The sequence below is a fragment of the Mangifera indica genome, chromosome 13 (assembly GCF_011075055.1).
Source record: "Mangifera indica cultivar Alphonso chromosome 13, CATAS_Mindica_2.1, whole genome shotgun sequence".
NCBI classification, from domain to species: Eukaryota; Viridiplantae; Streptophyta; class Magnoliopsida; order Sapindales; family Anacardiaceae; genus Mangifera; species Mangifera indica.
This window is the reverse complement of record NC_058149.1, coordinates 12,654,362-12,672,780: the sequence shown is the minus strand read 5'-3', so window position 1 is coordinate 12,672,780 and position 18,419 is coordinate 12,654,362. Positions and strand designations below refer to the sequence as shown.

Genomic DNA, 18,419 nt, shown 5'->3' with positions numbered 1-18,419 from the left:
ATAAAGAGATCTATATCTCTTCGTCGCATCGTGCGACGAAGAGATCTTCGTCTCTTCGTCGCACCACCACCGTCGCACAAGGAGAAGGAGGAGGTCGGTGACGACGTCGAAAGATGAATTTGAAGAATGGGGGTGAAACTGTTATTTTTGAAAGTTATGTGGGACGGCTGCGTTTTGAAAAATATAGAAACCTTAGGTTTGGGGGTGAAAATGTTAGTTTTTAAAGTTTAAAAACTTTGGTTAAAGATGAAATGTTAATTTCTAAAACCTAAGGGGAGTGAAAAATAATAAATTTTATAACTTTTTAATATAAACAATAAAATATCGATTTTGCCCCTGTCCCTAACTGAGAAATTGGACAACAATTTGGTCATTAGTGGGAGAAAGAGTTTTTCATCTCTCGTGGGTATTAGTTTGAGATAGATCTAAAAAATGGGTGGAAAATAGTCCTTTTCCCAATGAGAAAAAATGTACCATGTTTGTGTCATGTGTTTTATATTATGAATTTAAGGGACGGGTTAACAGAAATAGAACGAGACGAGAGAAATATGGTCCTTATAAATCAGTAAAAATTTATATATAAATAATAATATATTATTATATAATTAAATATTATTTTATTTTTATTTTAAAATTATTAAATTATATAATAATATGTTATTGTTTATATATAAATTTATGTTTATTATTTATACATATAATTTTATCAAATAAGACTAATATTATATACATAAATGATAATATATTACTGTATGATTATACATTATTTTATCTCGAATTAAGAATCACTAAATAAGATAATAACATATTATCATTTATGTACAATATATATATTGTTTGTACATATAATTTTATTATAATGAATAATAATAATATATCATTATTAGTACTTAAATTTGATATTCATTATAAATGTTCTTATTTAAAATAATAAAATAATAAATATTTATAATAAATACAATAAACAAATTAAATTCAAATTAGTTTAAATAAAGATTATCAAACTCGAACGTAGGCTCTAGTTCATCCTTTTCAAACTCAGGCTGCCTAAACTCAAGTTCAATTTACTCAAATCTAGCTCAATTACATTTAAGAATAACTGTTTTCCCGGCGTGGAAGGGAAAAATGTTTAAAGTTTAAACAGCAGAAAGTGGATCTAGCACTAGCAGGGAGTCACGACAGACAGTAAAGAATCTAGCTGTTATTTCCCTGTGTTATCAAAGCTACAATTGTACTAACAGAAATGCCAACCGGAGATTGACCCCCATCCTCTGACAGTTCAGACTTTTTGTAGGACACTGTAATTTCTTCATCACCAAGATGAGTCCATGAACATGTGCATAATTTTGGGGAAAAAAAAAAAAAACAAGCAACAATTAGGCACAGAGAAATGAAGAGAAGGAAAGAGCAATTATAATTACAGTATCTGAGTTGCAATTAGCAACAACCGTTATTAAAGCAGAGCAGCTTATCCCCAGTTTATCAAGGGAAGGAGAGTCAATAGCTGCATTGGGGCATATAGGCTATGTATGGATAAATTTATATACAAACAACTCCATAGAGATAACTGTTTCAGCTTCCATGTTCTCCCAGAAACCTTGCATCAAAGGGCACAATCATGAAGACTAAGCAGTAGCTGCGGCCTCTTCCTCGGTGTAATGTGAAGCTGGGAGAAGGGTGCAGATGAGGTTGCGGTCACCGTACACATTGTCAACACGCCCTGATAGCAGTCCCCAGAATCATGTTTCATTAATAATAAAAAATGCATGATACACATATGAAAGAAACAGTTATGCAAATAATTCAAGAATGCAGATGTTGTTGACGCAATTGAAAGTGCATAAATGGTAAGATGGAAATGCATACCAGTACTAGGCCAGAACTTAGCTGTGCGGAGCCAGGAAGCAGGGAAGGCTGCATATTCCCTTGAGTATGGTTTTGTCCACGCATCTTCCATAAGCAAGGATGGTGGATGAGGAGCTCCCTGCACTTGCTCAATTTAGATAACAGATCTAAAACTTCATGAACTAAACTATAATTGAGACAACTAAGCAATGGAATAATCAATTTTCAGAGCTATGTAGAACCGAAGAAACAACAAAGGTGAGAAAAAAAGCCTTCACCTTCAAGACATTGTTGTGGATATCAACCTTTCCTTTCTCAATCTCTGCAATTTCCTCCCTGATGGAGATAAGGGCATCGCAAAACCTGTCTAACTCTGCCTGCAAACATATTGAATTTCATGAGGACGAGAGAGAGAAAGAGAAAGACTTTACAGAGAACAGATAGCTGATGAGTCATGCCTTGCTTTCACTTTCAGTTGGCTCAATCATGAGTGTTCCTGGAACAGGCCATGACATTGTTGGCCCATGGAATCCATAATCCATCAGACGCTTGGCAACATCTTCAGCCTCTATCCCAGCGGTACTCTGCAAAAATAATGGTGTGCAACCAGTCATTGAAACAAGTAGATAAAAGAGAATTAATTACAGCATTTGTGCAGAAAGAATAACCTTAAACGCTCTCAAGTCCACAATGAATTCATGAGCACATGTTCCGTTGACACCACGGAAAAGAATAGGGTAATGGTTCTGGAAAAACAAACCAATCATCAACAAAAAACTATTTGATTTCATCATGATTATCCAGAATTTAACTTCAATGGAAACCAATAAAAGGAAAACCAAGAATATGATATCCATGCCCACACCATTGCCTTTTAGGAAAAAAAGTTTGAGCATAGAGTTCTGTCATCTCGACAAATAGAACTTTGACAAAAGAGTGACTATGTATTGACTGGGCATTGCACCCACCAAATTTATAATTACAGATAATAAGGCAATATGAAAAAGGGAAAGCCAAGAACCTCCAAACGTTTTGCCATGTAGTTAGCATTCAGAATAGCTATCTTAGAAGCTTCAGTAAGTCCCTTGGACCCCATCATGGCTATGTAGGTATAAGAGATTGGCAAGATAAGTGCAGAACCCCAAGGTGCAGCTGAAATGGTTCCCAGGGGTTGGGACTTCTCAGGGGGAGGTATTCCACCAGTGGGTACCTTCATGACAGCAAAAATGTTAAAACTGAATGACAGATATATTGCAGCAACAGAATACATTACACTTAATAAGGTAATCTCGAATCACTAATAAAACTTAATGATCCTAGGGGTAGAGTCTTTTAATATTTTGAGGTTTGTTAAAGGAAAAAAAGAAAATAAAACAACAGACAGTAATGTATGTCCCAACTAATTAGATGCCAATACTAGTAAAAGAGAAGGCTCCCTTGTGCAGTAACTTCTTTCAAGGAAGCATGCTTTTCTTATCCTCTGTTGTTTATCTTTCTTAAATGTGACAAGCCTCGATAAAACTCAATGTAAACAGTTAATAATACACATGTATATAATTAATTTTTATATAATTATTCAAACATTAAATTCAAGGATGCAATGTTTTTCCCCATAATACAAAAAGATACATATGATGCAAGCAGAGAAAGATGAAGCATATGAAGTTGTAAATATAGAAGTTAAGTGTAAGGGAGCATTTACCACAGGATGTGAAGGCAGGAAAGGTGCCAAGTGTTTCTTCACGCCAATAGGACCCATACCAGGACCGCCGCCTCCATGTGGGATGCAAAATGTTTTGTGAAGATTGAGATGGCAAACATCAGCTCCAATGTAACCAGGACTTGTCAGGCCTACCTGTAAAAACAAATATTTTCTCAGACTCTTTTTTTAATCTCGATGGAACAAGGAAATTTTCTTATATGTTTATATGAGGAGTCTATACACAAAAAATTTAGATGTTTCACTACCATAAAATGTCAAGATGCATACAAAAGGAAATATTCAACCGATGCAATGTAGAAGAAAAACTTACGGTTTTACTTGATTGTAAGAAAGTCCTGTTCTATCAACACTATGATAGGACAATCTTTACATAAATTAAATCATCAGGTTTAAATTCTAACTCCCATTCTTGGCCAAAGATGAACCCCTTTTCTCCACTTTACCCAACAACAGATTCATTAAAATAAATTGCAATTCAAGCCAATAATATGATACAGAGAAATGAAATCAACATGTAAATAAGAGTTCAAAGGAATACAGAGAGTGCAGACCTGTGCATTCATGTTAGCCCCATCCATGTATACTTGGCCTCCATTATCATGAATAATCTTGCATATCTCATCTATACCTTCCTCATAGACTCCATGAGTTGAAGGGTATGTGACCTGAAATTTAAATTAAAATCAGATTAAATTTTGAAATTTCACCAGGCAAGCATTTCTTCAAATCCCCTAGTTTCTTTGCCGCTCTCCGTCCAGGGCAGACATAACATCCAGTTCAAGATGCAAGAATCCATACCATAAGAGCTGATAGGTTATCCTTATTGGCTTCTGCAGCTTTCCTTAACTCTTCAATGTTGATGTTACCCTTTGAATCTGTTCCAACAGCAACAATCTTCATCCCACACATGGCAGCACTAGCAGGATTTGTCCCATGTGCAGAAACAGGTATAATGCATACATCACGGTGATGGTCTCCTCTTGCCTACAATTTTCAAGTCACATCATTGTAAGGAAACCAAAGAGTGTTTCAAGAGATGTTACTGAGGTTTTATGACTTCAAGACAGTTAAAAAAAAAACAGATACAGAAAGAATTTTAAAAACAAATCCTGCCAACAACAATTTTCCCCATATACATGAGCTCTTCGTTAAATCATAGTCAGGCCATGGACATTAAGAAGGCCCTTCTGAACGAAATTTAATTGTTATTATATACTTAATGCACACAAGGCACTTTATTTATATTGTGAAAATTAGGAAGCTTAACCTGAACAGCTGACCAAAACTTTTTCTAGATTCAGGAGAACGCTACAAAATGCAAACCTGCACCTTTTCTGAAACAGGGAAGTGGAAATATTTTGAAACAACTGTTTAATTCAATGTACCTTGTGATATGCGCGGATAACCATCAGCCCAGCATACTCACCAGCAGCACCAGCATTAGGTTGCAAAGAGAAAGAATCAAAGCCAGTAATGGTACATAGAAGTTCACCCAGATTTGTAAACATTTCCTGGAAAAACAGAACCCATCCATTCTCAATAAACAATTTACACAGAACATAAGAAATGAAGCATGCATCTGGAAGTTCCATGCTAAGAAACATGAGTTTCTAATTACCTGATAACCCTGAGCTTGTTCAGCAGGGGCAAAAGGGTGGATGTTAGTGAACTTAGGCCATGTCACAGGCATCATCTCAGTTGTTGCATTCAATTTCATAGTACAAGATCCCAACGGAATCATACTGTGGCACAATGAGAGATCCTTTGATTGTAATCGATGAATATATCTAAGCAACTCATGCTCTGTGTGGTACCTAATGAAAAAAATTGTACATAAGTCAGAGAGTCCTCTAAATAGTGAACAATGGGTAGTTTGAATATCAGAAAATATTATACATGTTAAAGATGGGGTGTGTCAGAAATGAGGTCTCCCTTGTAAGCTCAGCAGGAATTGCAGTATGAACCTCTTCTGCAAGTGATGCAGCAGTGAACGAAACCTGGCAACTCAAACATAAAAGTGCCAATTAAATGATCATAATAATAATAATTAATTTGCAACAAAATAGTTGTGATAGAAAGAACCACAATACTCACTGGTTTGGCGCCAGCGAAAACTTTGAAAAGCTTATCAACATCCTCCAATGTAGTTGTTTCATCAAAAGAAACAGTGATCTGAAAGATAACAGAACTCCAATATCTCATTACACATGATCAAACACAACTAGTCCGCACAGAAGGCATTACACTTACAGTGTTAGAATCCACAACCCGGAGATTAATTTCACTCTTGTAGGCAGTATTTGCAATGGCATGAGCATCCGCACACTTCACTTTCACAGTATCAAAGAAGGGAAGGTCCTGGACTTCAACTGTCCCAAGTTTTTTCAGCCCAAGTGCAAATGTCCCAGCAAGACCATGAACCCTTTGGGAAATGATTTTGAGGCCCTCAGGTCCATGATAAACAGCATACATAGCCGCCATGTTTGCAAGTAATGCCTACATAAAACAAGACCACAATCAAATCAAAGCTAATCCATTAAACACATGCTAAGGGCATGCTCTGTTTGTAGAGAACATATGAAAAAACATGTTGATGGTATAAACCTTGAGCTAGTTAGGCTGTGTCTCAAATGTTTTACAAGAGCTAGGGCCCTTTATCAATCTTGAAAAAGCAATCTCGATAGGCAAAACATAAGAGCAATTGAATAAGCAATAATCTCTTACTTGAGCAGTGCAGATGTTGCTGGTAGCCTTATCCCTGCGGATATGCTGCTCCCTAGTCTGCATCGCCATGCGGAGAGCAGGCTTCCCTGAAGAATCAACACTAACACCAATAATTCTCCCGGGCATCATCCTTTTGTATTCCTGGGAGGTAGCCAAAAATGCTGCATGAGGGCCTCCATACCCCATTGGCACACCAAACCTCTGAGCAGAGCCAACGACGATATCAGCCCCCAATTCACCAGGAGGCTTCAACATAGTCAATGCCAATAAATCTGATGCCATAACAACCTTAACCCCATTAGCATGAGCATTCCTAATAAAGTCCCCATAATCTAAAACTTCACCCTCAGTGCCTGGATATTGAACCAGGACCCCACAAACATCACCCGATTTGTAATCAATATCCTTAAGATCTGAAACAACAACTTTCAGATCAAAACCATCCGCTCTAGTAATACAAATATCAATGGTTTGAGGGTGGCAATTGCTAGCAATAATAAATTTCTTCTTCTTTCCTTTGAGTATATTATTACACATTGCCATTGCCTCAGCAGCGGCCGTTCCCTCATCAAGCAATGAGGCATTCGACATAGGCAAGCCAGTAAGATCTGTGATCATTGTTTGGAAATTAAGCAAAGACTCGAGTCTCCCTTGTGATATCTCGGCTTGGTAAGGGGTGTACTGTGTGTACCAGGCCGGATTCTCCATTATATTCCTTAAAATTACAGGTGGAACTGAAGTGTTATAATACCCCATACCAATATATGACTTATAAACCTTGTTCTTTGATGCCAAGTATTGCATGTGTTCAATCATTTGGCTTTCAGTTAAACCTTCGTCAAACTCAGAAAACTTCACTGAATCGATTCGTATAGATTTAGGGACAGTGGCATCAATAAGTGAATCAAGGCTATCAAAACCACATAACTCAGACATTTTGGTTTGTTCTTCAGGGGTTAAAGAGTTATGGCGACGAGGGAAAGTATCACTTGGCTTCAGAGCCTCAACAGAGATGGCTCGAGTTTGTGACCCGAGACCATGACCGACACCATTATAAGACGCATTTCTAGGCGGTAACAAGCCTGATCTTGTATTTCTGGACACAAATGGTGACAATGAAGAGACATACCTTGAAGGTGTGTACAAAACAGTGGACTTCGAAGAGTTCAACAATGATTCATGCTGGTGGCGGAGCTTCTTCGACTCATTAACCAGGCGTTTCAGGATTGCCCGGTTCGCGAGCCTTCTTGCTCGTTCCATGAATGCAATGCAGGGAGATAGAGTGAAACACGGGCTCCTAGAAACTCAAAAATAAAAAGTTAATGAAACACGCAACGGGGTGGTTGGAAGGCCAAAGAAAATTATTTTTATTTTGAGTGGGGATGGTGGGTTGGTGATAAACTGATAATATACTGAATTTTTCTCTCTCTCTCTCTCTCTCTCTCTCTCTCTCTATATATATATATATATATATATATATATATATATATATATATATATATATATTTATATATAAATTAAAAAGTTCAGGATCCAGTGGCGGAGATGGATGATGACTAAGCACCTACGAAGAAAAGGACACTGTCAAGGTTATCATATCTCACATTCTGCAAAACTTCAAGTAAATGTATGGAAGAAATTGAAGCAAAATAGATTGAAATTCAATGGATCAAAATGAACTTGGAAAATTTAAGGTAAATAATATTGATATTTTTTCAAAAAATTTTGAGGAAATCTGGGATTCATTGGTGGCTGATTCTGTTTCACAATTAGTTTATCTCTCTGTCTCACCTCACACACATAAAAACAGAAATAAAAATTAGGGGTTTGCTTTGCATATCCTTTCTTTTTTCCAAACCAAACCCACCGCTATTTTTCTTTGTTAAAATTTTATCCCAATAGAATATTAATTGAAAATTTTGGCAAGTTTGGTGAGATGGGTCCTGAAGAGGAAATGGGTAGATCGTCCTTGGGAAAATTGCCTGTGGATGACATTGTACCTAAGACAAGTCAGAGTTGGTTTTGTTGCAGACACGGTTTGGTCTTGCTGGTGTAACCACAGCCTTTGGATTTTAAAACCAACGGTTAGGATGAGACTATAGTGGGGCAGCAACTCTGCTTCTTGTTGGAAATGGAAACCACAGGATTGGTCCTTTTAGTTAGAATCTACTGGGAAATTTTGGATACCGAATCACCAATTTAAATGGGTTTGAAATTTATAGTAAATTAATTCAATTTTAAAATTACAGGATTTTAATATTTGGTGAATGTTTTAAGAAATTTGGATGACAGAGAAATACAGAACAGACCTTACCTACCCACAGAATAGTCCACAGGTTCAGGAAAGAATCAATGAATTTAATAATATAATTGGAAGAGGCCATGGACTTATGGAGTATCTTTGAATATAACTATGAGTTATGCTGTTCATTATGAGATAATTCTGAGTGGGTTGAGGAAGTTGTCCATTAAAGAAAATAGAAATAGAAGAGTTAATTAAAAATTTTCACCAATTATTGACTTAAAAACAAACTTTCTTATCATTTAAATTTACTTGTTTTTAACCAGTAATATATATTCTTCGGTAAGAATTTATAGTGTCACTCTACATTCATCCAAAAATATTGATCAGTGTCAGAAGAAGAATAATCGTCAAAGAGAAAGAATATACTTTTTAAGATATAAGTGTAATATTTTAAATTTTGAGATAAACAACTACTAAATCTAAAACGTGGAAACCTTAAATAGTGGAAATGAAAATATGACTTTCTAAAACTTAATAGAGAAAAATTATTAGTTTTTAAAATTATGGTGAGAAAATGGGATAAATTATTTTTTTAAATAAAACATATAAATAATGATTTTGCCTCTAATAATGACAATAAAATTTAATAAACGAGTGAGTATTTAAATTTTTAAAACTTAATGGATGAAAATTTGGAGATGCACTAAACTTTGGGTGAAAAATAAGCCTTTTGGCCTATCTGTAATATGTTAGATTTCAATTTTTGTTACCAGAGTTATATTTTAAATAAAAAATTATAATTTATACATTCAAAATATGAAAAAAAAAAAGTTTTAAGAGCAAAACCTTGGAGTGGGACAATGTCATTCACTTTAAGGAAGCGTTTAGTTTAGGTAATATTTTATTACAAAAAATAAAAAATTATCTAAAAGATTATTGGTTATAAATAATTACTATATTTGATAAAATTTAGTAAAAGTTAATAGCTTTAAATAATGATTGTGTTTAGTTAAAAGTAATAAAAAAATATTAAGATATTATTTTACTTAAATGTCTTTGGATATAATTATTTTAAAATACATTTCATATTATTTGTTATATTAATTAAAAGTGGGGGTATTTTAATCCTAAAAGATTATTAAATAAAAATAATAAAATAAATATTATATTGATAATCTTTTAATACATAAAGTAAAGATAGTAATCAGTTTATCATTTATATTATATGTCATGTCATCATTGATAATATAATATTATCGTATTTTTTTATTACAGAAAAATTAAATAAGATAATATAAATAATAAAATATAAAATATCAAGATAATCTTTATATATCACATACCAAATTGTCACTAATAGAAATATCAAGATTCTTGGTGGCATTTCCCTTTCCAATAAAAATATTTGAAAGTAAACTGCTACAAGACATTTCATATAACAATAATCTTGTCAACAATATATGGGTTTTATGGCAATGTACTAACAAATAAAAGAGGGAAAATTTATAATATGTTTATCATCATTTTGTCACACTTTTCAAATTAAGTACAAAAATTATGCTTAGAATTAGAATACAAATAGACCAATGATGATGGCAGGTTCTTCTTGATTCTTTTTCACCAAACCCTTTCTAAATACACCCACATTTTTATTAATCCATTACAATATTATTATTTTAGTGGATTTTAAGCTCTCTTGTTTATGGATTACTTCTCAGCCAAATCCAAACCCATCATCAATTGGGCCCCCTCATCCTACAACTTTTCTGGCTCAACTATTTAATCTCAAAACGCTCCGTTTCATATTCTTGTTTTCCTTCAACAAAAACTTGGCAGATAAAATATGCATTTTAAATTTTATGACTTCTAACCTGATATTAAAATGTCCATATTGACCTAAAATGTTAACAAAACTGATGAAATATTTTGATTTAAACTGATAATGTTAACGAAACTCTAGCTTCTATTCCTATAAATTTAAGATTGTACAAACATTTCGATATCTCATTATAATTTTTTTTTTTATCAGATCTTGCTCAACTTCGTTGAACAGGTAAACCCGAGATATAATGATCGAACTAACAATTACTACATTAAGTATATTAAATTTTAAATTAATCAATCCAAGTTTTTTACATGAAAAATTATATTATTTAAACTTTAACATTTTATAAGAGAGTTTTTTCGCTTAATCACTCAAGCTAACTCTCCGAATCATCTCATTGCAATTTTTGCTAGGTAATTTCATAATAAAATCTGGAAATGTTTACAACATTAAAATCAAGAGTAGAGAAATTAGAAATGCTTAAACTTGAAAAGCATTAATCAGATAGCATTATTATGATGTTATTTGGATTAGTACAAGATGAGCTATAGCGAAGCAAACCATCGTTTCAGTTTGCCACATTATGAAAACATTATAATCTCTCTCTTTCTTTCTCAAGCAAACAGTCCAAATAATTAACAAATTCAAATGCCAATCAAAACAAGATTAACTTTGCATGAATCCACAAGACAGCTCCATTAGCAGGATTGCAGCTTCTTCAACATCCTGCGGGAACATTTGTTTAAGAGTAGAGTTTTTCCTCAAACTTAGAGCAAAATCCTTAAAGCAAAGCTTTCTTTGGGACTGATTATGAGGAGGATCAGGAGACTTATTGCATTGTTTTTTATGATGGGCAATATGGATTTTAAGTGATTTCTTTTCCTTGTTTTGCCACTTCATCTTGGGCTCAGTGGCTGCAACTGCGCCGTTTGCAGCTAATTCCATGGTCCTTCTTGCCTTCCTTTGACGAATCCCACAAGCGTTACAAAGTGACTGAACCAACATATGTAAAAATTGTTAGTTTTTTATGCTGCATTTTAACATTTTTGCACAATCAGAATTAGAGAGAAGAATAGTTAAAGACCTTGGGACCACGAGGGCCGCTCCTCCAAAGGGGTGTGGTGGTGGTGTTACAGTCTGCGCAGACTCTAATGCTGTTGTTGCTGTTATTAGAAGAATTGGGTTCGTTAGAATCATGAATCTGATGTTGAAGTCTTTGGCTGACAGATTTTTCTGTTGTGCAATTCGAGTTCATCATTTTCTGCATTAGTCTCATCTTCGAGGACATCCATTTAGATGAACTGTTTTCAGTGCTTATATTTCCTTCTGTTGTCTCTCTTGTACGCAGCCACATGTTATATCCATCGGTTACATCGCCCATCATTGGTTGAAGCGAAGAAGATGAAACTGCATGCACATCACTTGATCCTCCGTCAGCTGTGAACTGGTTAACCTAATATCAATCAAGAGATCAAGATGTCACACTGATCAAAACGCAATTTAAGCTACCTTACTAAGAAAATTGTATCAAAAAATTTGAGGCTACAGCTTTTACTTTTCATTAATGGAAGATCAGACTAATAAAGAGTCCAATTAACAAAGACCAGAAATTTTTTATATATGCTGATATATGTAATATATATTTCATGTACTATCACTCCAACATTAACCTATGATCATGGGAGAAACCACGAAATTAAACTAATTAACTGGAGAATTATATCTAATACTTGAAGATTTTTCAGATGAAGCATCACAAAAAGGAAAATGAATACATGAGGAAAGAATTTAACATACAGTTTTAGTAAGTTCACGTGTTCTTGCCATCTGATCAGGTTGTTGTGACTCTTCAATAATAGGCCTTTGAACTTCAGGTGGGCTAAAAGAAGTAGGGCATGAGAGAGAAGAAGGTGGTGCGTTTGATGATAACAGAAACAGCCGCAGATGTTGTTCATCGTTTTGCTCTCCATCAAGTTCAAAAGAAGAGGGTGATGTTTTCAGATAAACATGAGTCATGGCGAGAGAGAAGAGATTATTGAAGAATATGGAATGGGATAGGGCAAATTAAGATCAATGATCACAAGGCAAAAGGGACCTTAAAAAATGACAGTAAAAGGTGTTATAAAGAGGGATATCAAACGAAGAGAAGGCAATAGAAGAAGAGGTACAGGCCTGAAAGCCATTCTCGTGACTTCACGTCACCCAAATAAAACAAGATAAACAAGACAAAGTAAAAGGAGGTATAGAAGGCAACCACTCAGCCTCAGCATGACAAAACCCTATCTGCACTATTTAATTTATGTAACTAGCTCTATATCTCTCATACCCAGTTGATGACTTGCCTGTAAAAATATATTATCTTGTTTCTGCAAGCATTTAAGTTTTTATACCCTACATATCACATGTCTTTATTTGTCCTCACAGTTACTGCTCAAAACTCCATTAATACAAAATATTCTGCGCTTTTAATACAAAAAGAGTGCAACACATTAAATATATATATATATAGTAATTAGTGGCAAATAAGTTTAGGTGACTTGGATCAATAATCGTTATCTTTGTTGTGATTTTAACATTACAAAAAACTGAATTGGGTTGCACAAATAAGTAAGAGAAAATCGAGGGCAAAAGTATCAAAGTAATCATAAGACACAAATTTTAGGTGGTTTTACACTATGTCTATGTTTATAGAATTGCCATTTTTTTATTAATTTTTGAAGAAAATTAATCTAAAATCATTAATAGTGTAGAGATCAAGGTTTCTTTTATATTATGGAATCTCAAATACAATTATAACCCAATTTAAATTCTTCAATCCCACTCAATGAAATGTTCATTCAACACTTCAACCTTGCTTATTTTACATGGTTTGAGTTGGTTCCCCTTCTTGTTCTATTTCCTATAAATTGACAATCTCTAAAACAATCAATAGAACAACCATTGAAATGATCAATGTGTTTTTGGAATGGACAATGACAAATTCTCTAGAAAGATCATTCTTCTCTTTTATGACACTTGGACAAGTCATTCTATGCTTCGAACAACTCCATTATGTTATATTGTCATTTGAAACATCTGTTAGCCTATAATAAAACATCTATTCTATCAATACTGAAAGTTTAAGTGAACAATCTTTTGAATATCAGCCACATTTTAACAATATTATATAAGTATTAATTTATTAAAAAACAATGTTTCTTGCATGTTTATTCTTCTATTCTATGTAGAATTAGTAGTTTCTTCAACATTTTTTTTTTTTAATAATAATACTATACGTATACATTTGGAGTATATAAATAAGTAAATATTTAAAGTATATCACTATGTAATCATTTAATTATATGATAACACGTTTTAAATATATATCAGTCTGTATACCTAAAATAGGTATGCATAATTTTATTATTTTTCAAAAAAGATTACAAATCATAAAGGTATTTATAATAATAATAATAATACAAAGAGGCTTTCGTGATCGTAACTATAATTTTCTTCCCTCTATGTGTGGCGGAGTGCAGATAATACATATCTAAGCGATTTGGGCTTGTGGTTGCCAAGATAAAGGTCCATCAAATTTCCACTGCCGAAGCACAGGAAAACTTCAACCAATGAAAGATATTTGGAAGATTTGGGGTGAGGAAATATGCAGACATATGTAAAATGAGAAGAAAGATGGGTTGCATGCATGGGAGCTTCTAGCGTACTCAGTGTCAAGCCAGAGCGCATCAAGTGCTTTTTCAGGTTGACAGCTTCTTTAGTCCCACATTTTTTGCATCGATTGACCAACCGTTCTCATCTTCATCAGTTACCTTTTACCAGTTACTATACATATTCATCTCCAGTTAAAGAAATAAATTTATCCCTTTCTTTTTAGTGATCTGTCATTTTGATTCCTTCCTCCTTTGCTGCCTTGAGAAAGCCCTACTATATCAACACAACAAAAGGTCTCCCTACAGCCACGTATCACTTCTGGTTAATTTTATGTAATTGGCTTGATATATATGTTTGTGGCTATTTAAAATGAAAAATCCCTGTCATATATATGGGATATTTTAGAGTTTTATAAAACACATGGTTTTGTTTTTAGGTTTTTTCGATTAAAAAATATATTAATAATTTAAAGAGTTCATAAATTATTCATCTAGTCTTACCTTAATAATCTGAAACGAAATGGAACATACATACAAATTCAACATCTCTTTCATATTTTATTGATATAAGATTTGTCTAAGGTTGTCGTACCCAATGTTTGCAAGAATTGAATAAAAATACCATTGGGTACCATTTGATCCATCTCTTCATGAACTAAAATTCCGCATACCACCCCTTGCATGAATGAATGATTGGATATATCAACTTATCCCTTTGAACAGTAGACAACCGGAGAGAATTTGTGTATTCTGTTCGTCGTCAACCAAGCTGCAATTTTAATTCCTTGCCCCTCCTGGAAAGTTTAAAACGTAGTTTGAGAGATTTACTGATGGCTTCTTAGGTTGAGAATTAATTATTTTATTTGAATATCCGAATACTATCAACAGTTAATTTTCCTGCAAGTATATATCAGATTCTCAGTATCTAAAATCTTAACTAATACTGTCCACAAAGCCATATTATCCTTCACAAAACGGGCTCTCATTGGCCCTCGATCGGATATTGATCATCTCTGTTATAATATATACAGAATTCCAGCGTTGAAAATCTCATTTAAAAGTTGGCAAAATCATTGAAAAGAAAAGACAAAAGCTTGCTGTATTAATCTTAATAATACCTGAATGCATAACAAGTGAATCACAGTGCTTTTCAGCTTTGGCACCAGCCCCACCAGGCGATGTGACTGCTTGGAGGCAGTGGATCACAAGGCAATAGCGTTAATTTGTAGCTATGATGAAAAGATAAAATTAATGAAGATGATTTATAAGATGAAAAACGTGCTACGTGTGGTCACTCCTATCATGGAATTTAAACTTTGGATCTAAAATAAATATGTGATGACGGGGATCCCATTGTGAAGTATGAGCTATTTAGATCTCATGTTAAAAAGTATGAGACATAAAATTTATATGTTTTAGATTCTGATGTAGAGTATATATGATATTTAGTTTTTTAGTTTCAATAGTTAGTTTTTAAGATATAGTTACTTTAAAATTCATGTCCTTTGGTATTAAACTCATTATCACGTCTTTCAGATGTAATCGTGTAATATGAAAGATGTTATTAACATTTCGTCTCTCAAATTTAATTATGTGATGGGAATAATATTAGCATTACAATGTTCTCCTAAGGTTATCAAAGAACTAACACATAATTACTCTACAAGAAATTTATATAATGATATATTAAAATCTCAAGTGTAAAACATAAAATTTAAATTTTATATTAAAAAATATAATATAGAGTTTATATGATGTAAGAATCTTAACTTTTATTCGAAATATGTGATTTTCTCAAAATTTGTATAAGAGTTACTTGCATGCGCTGCTGTTTGTTAATGATTTTGTTGCCCAACCAAGGAGCCAGGTGACACTTTCCCGGTTGGCAAGAGGTCCCATAATACCATGTCTCTGTCTCTCTGGGCCGGCCACTATTTCCTTTGTGGCTTCCTGGGGTGGGTAAGTTCAATTCAGAAGGGGCCGACAGCCGAGGTAATAAGCCTAGGACTACTGGGCCTGCCGATGGCCTTTGAAACTAGGCCATCATATTCTCCGTGACTGCATAACACATTAGAGTTGATTGATTTTTTATTAATAAAATTTATTTTATTAATTTATTTTTTATTATTTATATTATTTTATTTTATTTATTAATAATAAAAAATTTAAATAATTTTTTATTATCAATGATGATATAACAAATAAGGTAAACGGTAATTATTTACTAAGATAATCTTGATTTTATTATAATTATATTCTTATTTATTAATTTTTTTGACAAAAATAATCTCATTTTCAATTAATATAATAAGTAATATAAAAAATATTTTAGAATAGTTATACCTAAGGGTATTTAAGTAAAATTGTTTATTAGTATTTTTTTATTACTTCTAACCAAACACAACAATTTTTTATACTTACCAAATTTTATTAAATATAGTAATAATTTATACCAAATTTTATATTCAAGATAATTTTTTAATTTTGGTAATAAAATATTAGCCAAAGGACTATTTCCACCCAAAGTATCCTCTTATCTTAAGTTTTCATCTCTTAACTTTGAAAATCTCATTTACCCACCCACGAATAGTTAAAGTTAACGAAATTCTGCCCCTTAAAATTTTATTTCTTCCCCCTCTTCAAACCGTAAAAACTAACAATTTTTTTTTATAAGTCAAGTTTTAAAAAATGACATTTTCCCCCTAGAGCAGGGCTAGATTCGAGCTAAGCTCGAGCTCGGCTTGGTTTATACATAGTAGAGCTCGAGTTCAAGCTTGAGCTCGTGGAAGTTAAGCTCAAATTCAATTCAGCTCGTTTCGAGCTCAATTTTTTAACTATTTTGTTATTAAAACGATGTTATTTCAATACATATTAGCCAAAACGATGTCGTTTTATATCAAAATTTTTAATTGAAAATTTTGGCGAGTAGCTCGAACTCAAGTCCAACCTTACCTTAGTTTTCAAACTCCAGCAACATCTCCTTTCTCTTCCTCTAACGATCGCTTCTTCACCATCTTCCCCTCTGTTCGGCAATCCTAAGCCCAATAGAAACGATGTTTCGTTGGGGAAGACGAAACATTGTCTTCTCGACAAATATGAGATCTCTTGTCTTCTTCTTCAGTGAGGAAAATGAATAGTTTCATTTTCCTAACAAAAGCTAGGAGCTATTTTCGATGTCACTCCACATCGTCTAAATTTTCAAAAAAAAGAAGTTTGGCTATCGAAGAGAGAGGAGATATCGGGAGATATTTGTCACTAGCGATGACATCAGATTTGATGTTGAAGATCTGGAAACTAAACCCTACGGAAAAAATATCATTTTTTAAGACTTAGGTTGTGAAGAAACTTTTAATTTTTGAGGTTTAAGGGGGAAAGAAGATTAAATTTTAGTTTATTTTTAATATTATAAATAAAATAACGATTTTGCCTATAAAACTGTTAATTTTAACTATTTATAGGTGGGTGTTTGAGATTTTTAAAATTAAGAAGTGCAAATTTAGAAAAACAAAATACTTTGGGTAGGAATAAGTCCTTTGGTCTAAAACATTATCAAAATCAAATGTCCCTAAAAAAAAAACAAGGAAAATGGTCCCGAACCTAATGGAAAAAGTAGTGTGGACCAAACCAAAACTCTCTGAATGTGGATGGTGGTTGCCACAGCATGTTTAAGAGGAAAGTGGCAACCACTTTTCATTTTTAACATCAGTTACCATTTATACAACCTAATAATGTGCGTTACTATTTTCACCATGACACAAACTGATTCCTCTGTCTCAAGGCGGCTAACCGTCTTTTCCATTGCGTTTTTATTGCTCCTGCTTTTTACCTCTTATTCATTTCATTGCTACAAGTAAATTGGACTCATTAAGCCTATAAAGGCATAGCTGTAATGGCGAAGGAGTTTTCCAAGCATTAGAGTAAGTGTTCAAATCCGATGATATTTCAAAATCAAATTCTTTACTTCCGTGTTTAGTATCTGGGTTTTCACCTGCTTGGAAACATTGGCTGTGGCAGTGGCAGTGACAAGCATAAGAAATCCAGAGCATGTCTATGATTCATCTGTAAAGTAGGTGGGTCTTTTACCAGGAGATGAAGTGGGCACATCTCCTTGCTTTTAACTAGGTAGCAATTAGGTGGATGGGTCTGCTCTGCTCTGTTAACAATGTATAAGCCGTGGGGTAGGTATACCAGTAAATATGGTGCTAACTGAAAATTAAAGTAAACCCCAATGTCAAATTTTCGATCAATATTGCCATTACCAGGGTGGAAGGAAGTTTCACCTTTCGTAATAATTCTTTCAGATATTTCCCCTTTTCATCGTTTGGTTGGGTTGTGGTGGGATATTAAATCTATAAACATTGATAGAACAAGGCAACAGCATTTGTCCTGTTGCTGCAGAATAGGATA

The 18,419-nt window shown here is 33.6% G+C and overlaps 2 protein-coding genes across 2 annotated transcripts; both read right to left on the bottom strand.

The window, feature by feature from the left end:
• Positions 1-1,391: 1,391 nt before the first annotated feature.
• LOC123194636 (glycine dehydrogenase (decarboxylating), mitochondrial-like) lies at positions 1,392-7,721 on the bottom strand. The gene is made up of 15 exons (XM_044607956.1): positions 6,293-7,721; positions 5,819-6,064; positions 5,663-5,740; positions 5,465-5,565; positions 5,187-5,382; positions 4,954-5,079; positions 4,367-4,552; positions 4,120-4,233; positions 3,548-3,700; positions 2,867-3,055; positions 2,514-2,591; positions 2,304-2,429; positions 2,124-2,222; positions 1,867-1,984; positions 1,392-1,720 (listed from the first exon to the last, which is right to left on the bottom strand). Exons 1-15 carry the CDS (start codon positions 7,550-7,552, stop codon positions 1,626-1,628), a joined length of 3,165 nt encoding a protein of 1,054 aa, XP_044463891.1. The 5' UTR covers positions 7,553-7,721; the 3' UTR covers positions 1,392-1,625.
• Positions 7,722-10,832: 3,111 nt separating this feature from the next.
• LOC123194501 (putative GATA transcription factor 22) lies at positions 10,833-12,664 on the bottom strand. The gene is made up of 3 exons (XM_044607724.1): positions 12,160-12,664; positions 11,447-11,815; positions 10,833-11,355 (listed from the first exon to the last, which is right to left on the bottom strand). The coding sequence occupies exons 1-3, from the start codon at positions 12,376-12,378 to the stop codon at positions 11,029-11,031; spliced, it is 915 nt and encodes a 304-aa protein (XP_044463659.1). The 5' UTR covers positions 12,379-12,664; the 3' UTR covers positions 10,833-11,028.
• Between the last annotated feature and the right edge of the window lie 5,755 nt (positions 12,665-18,419).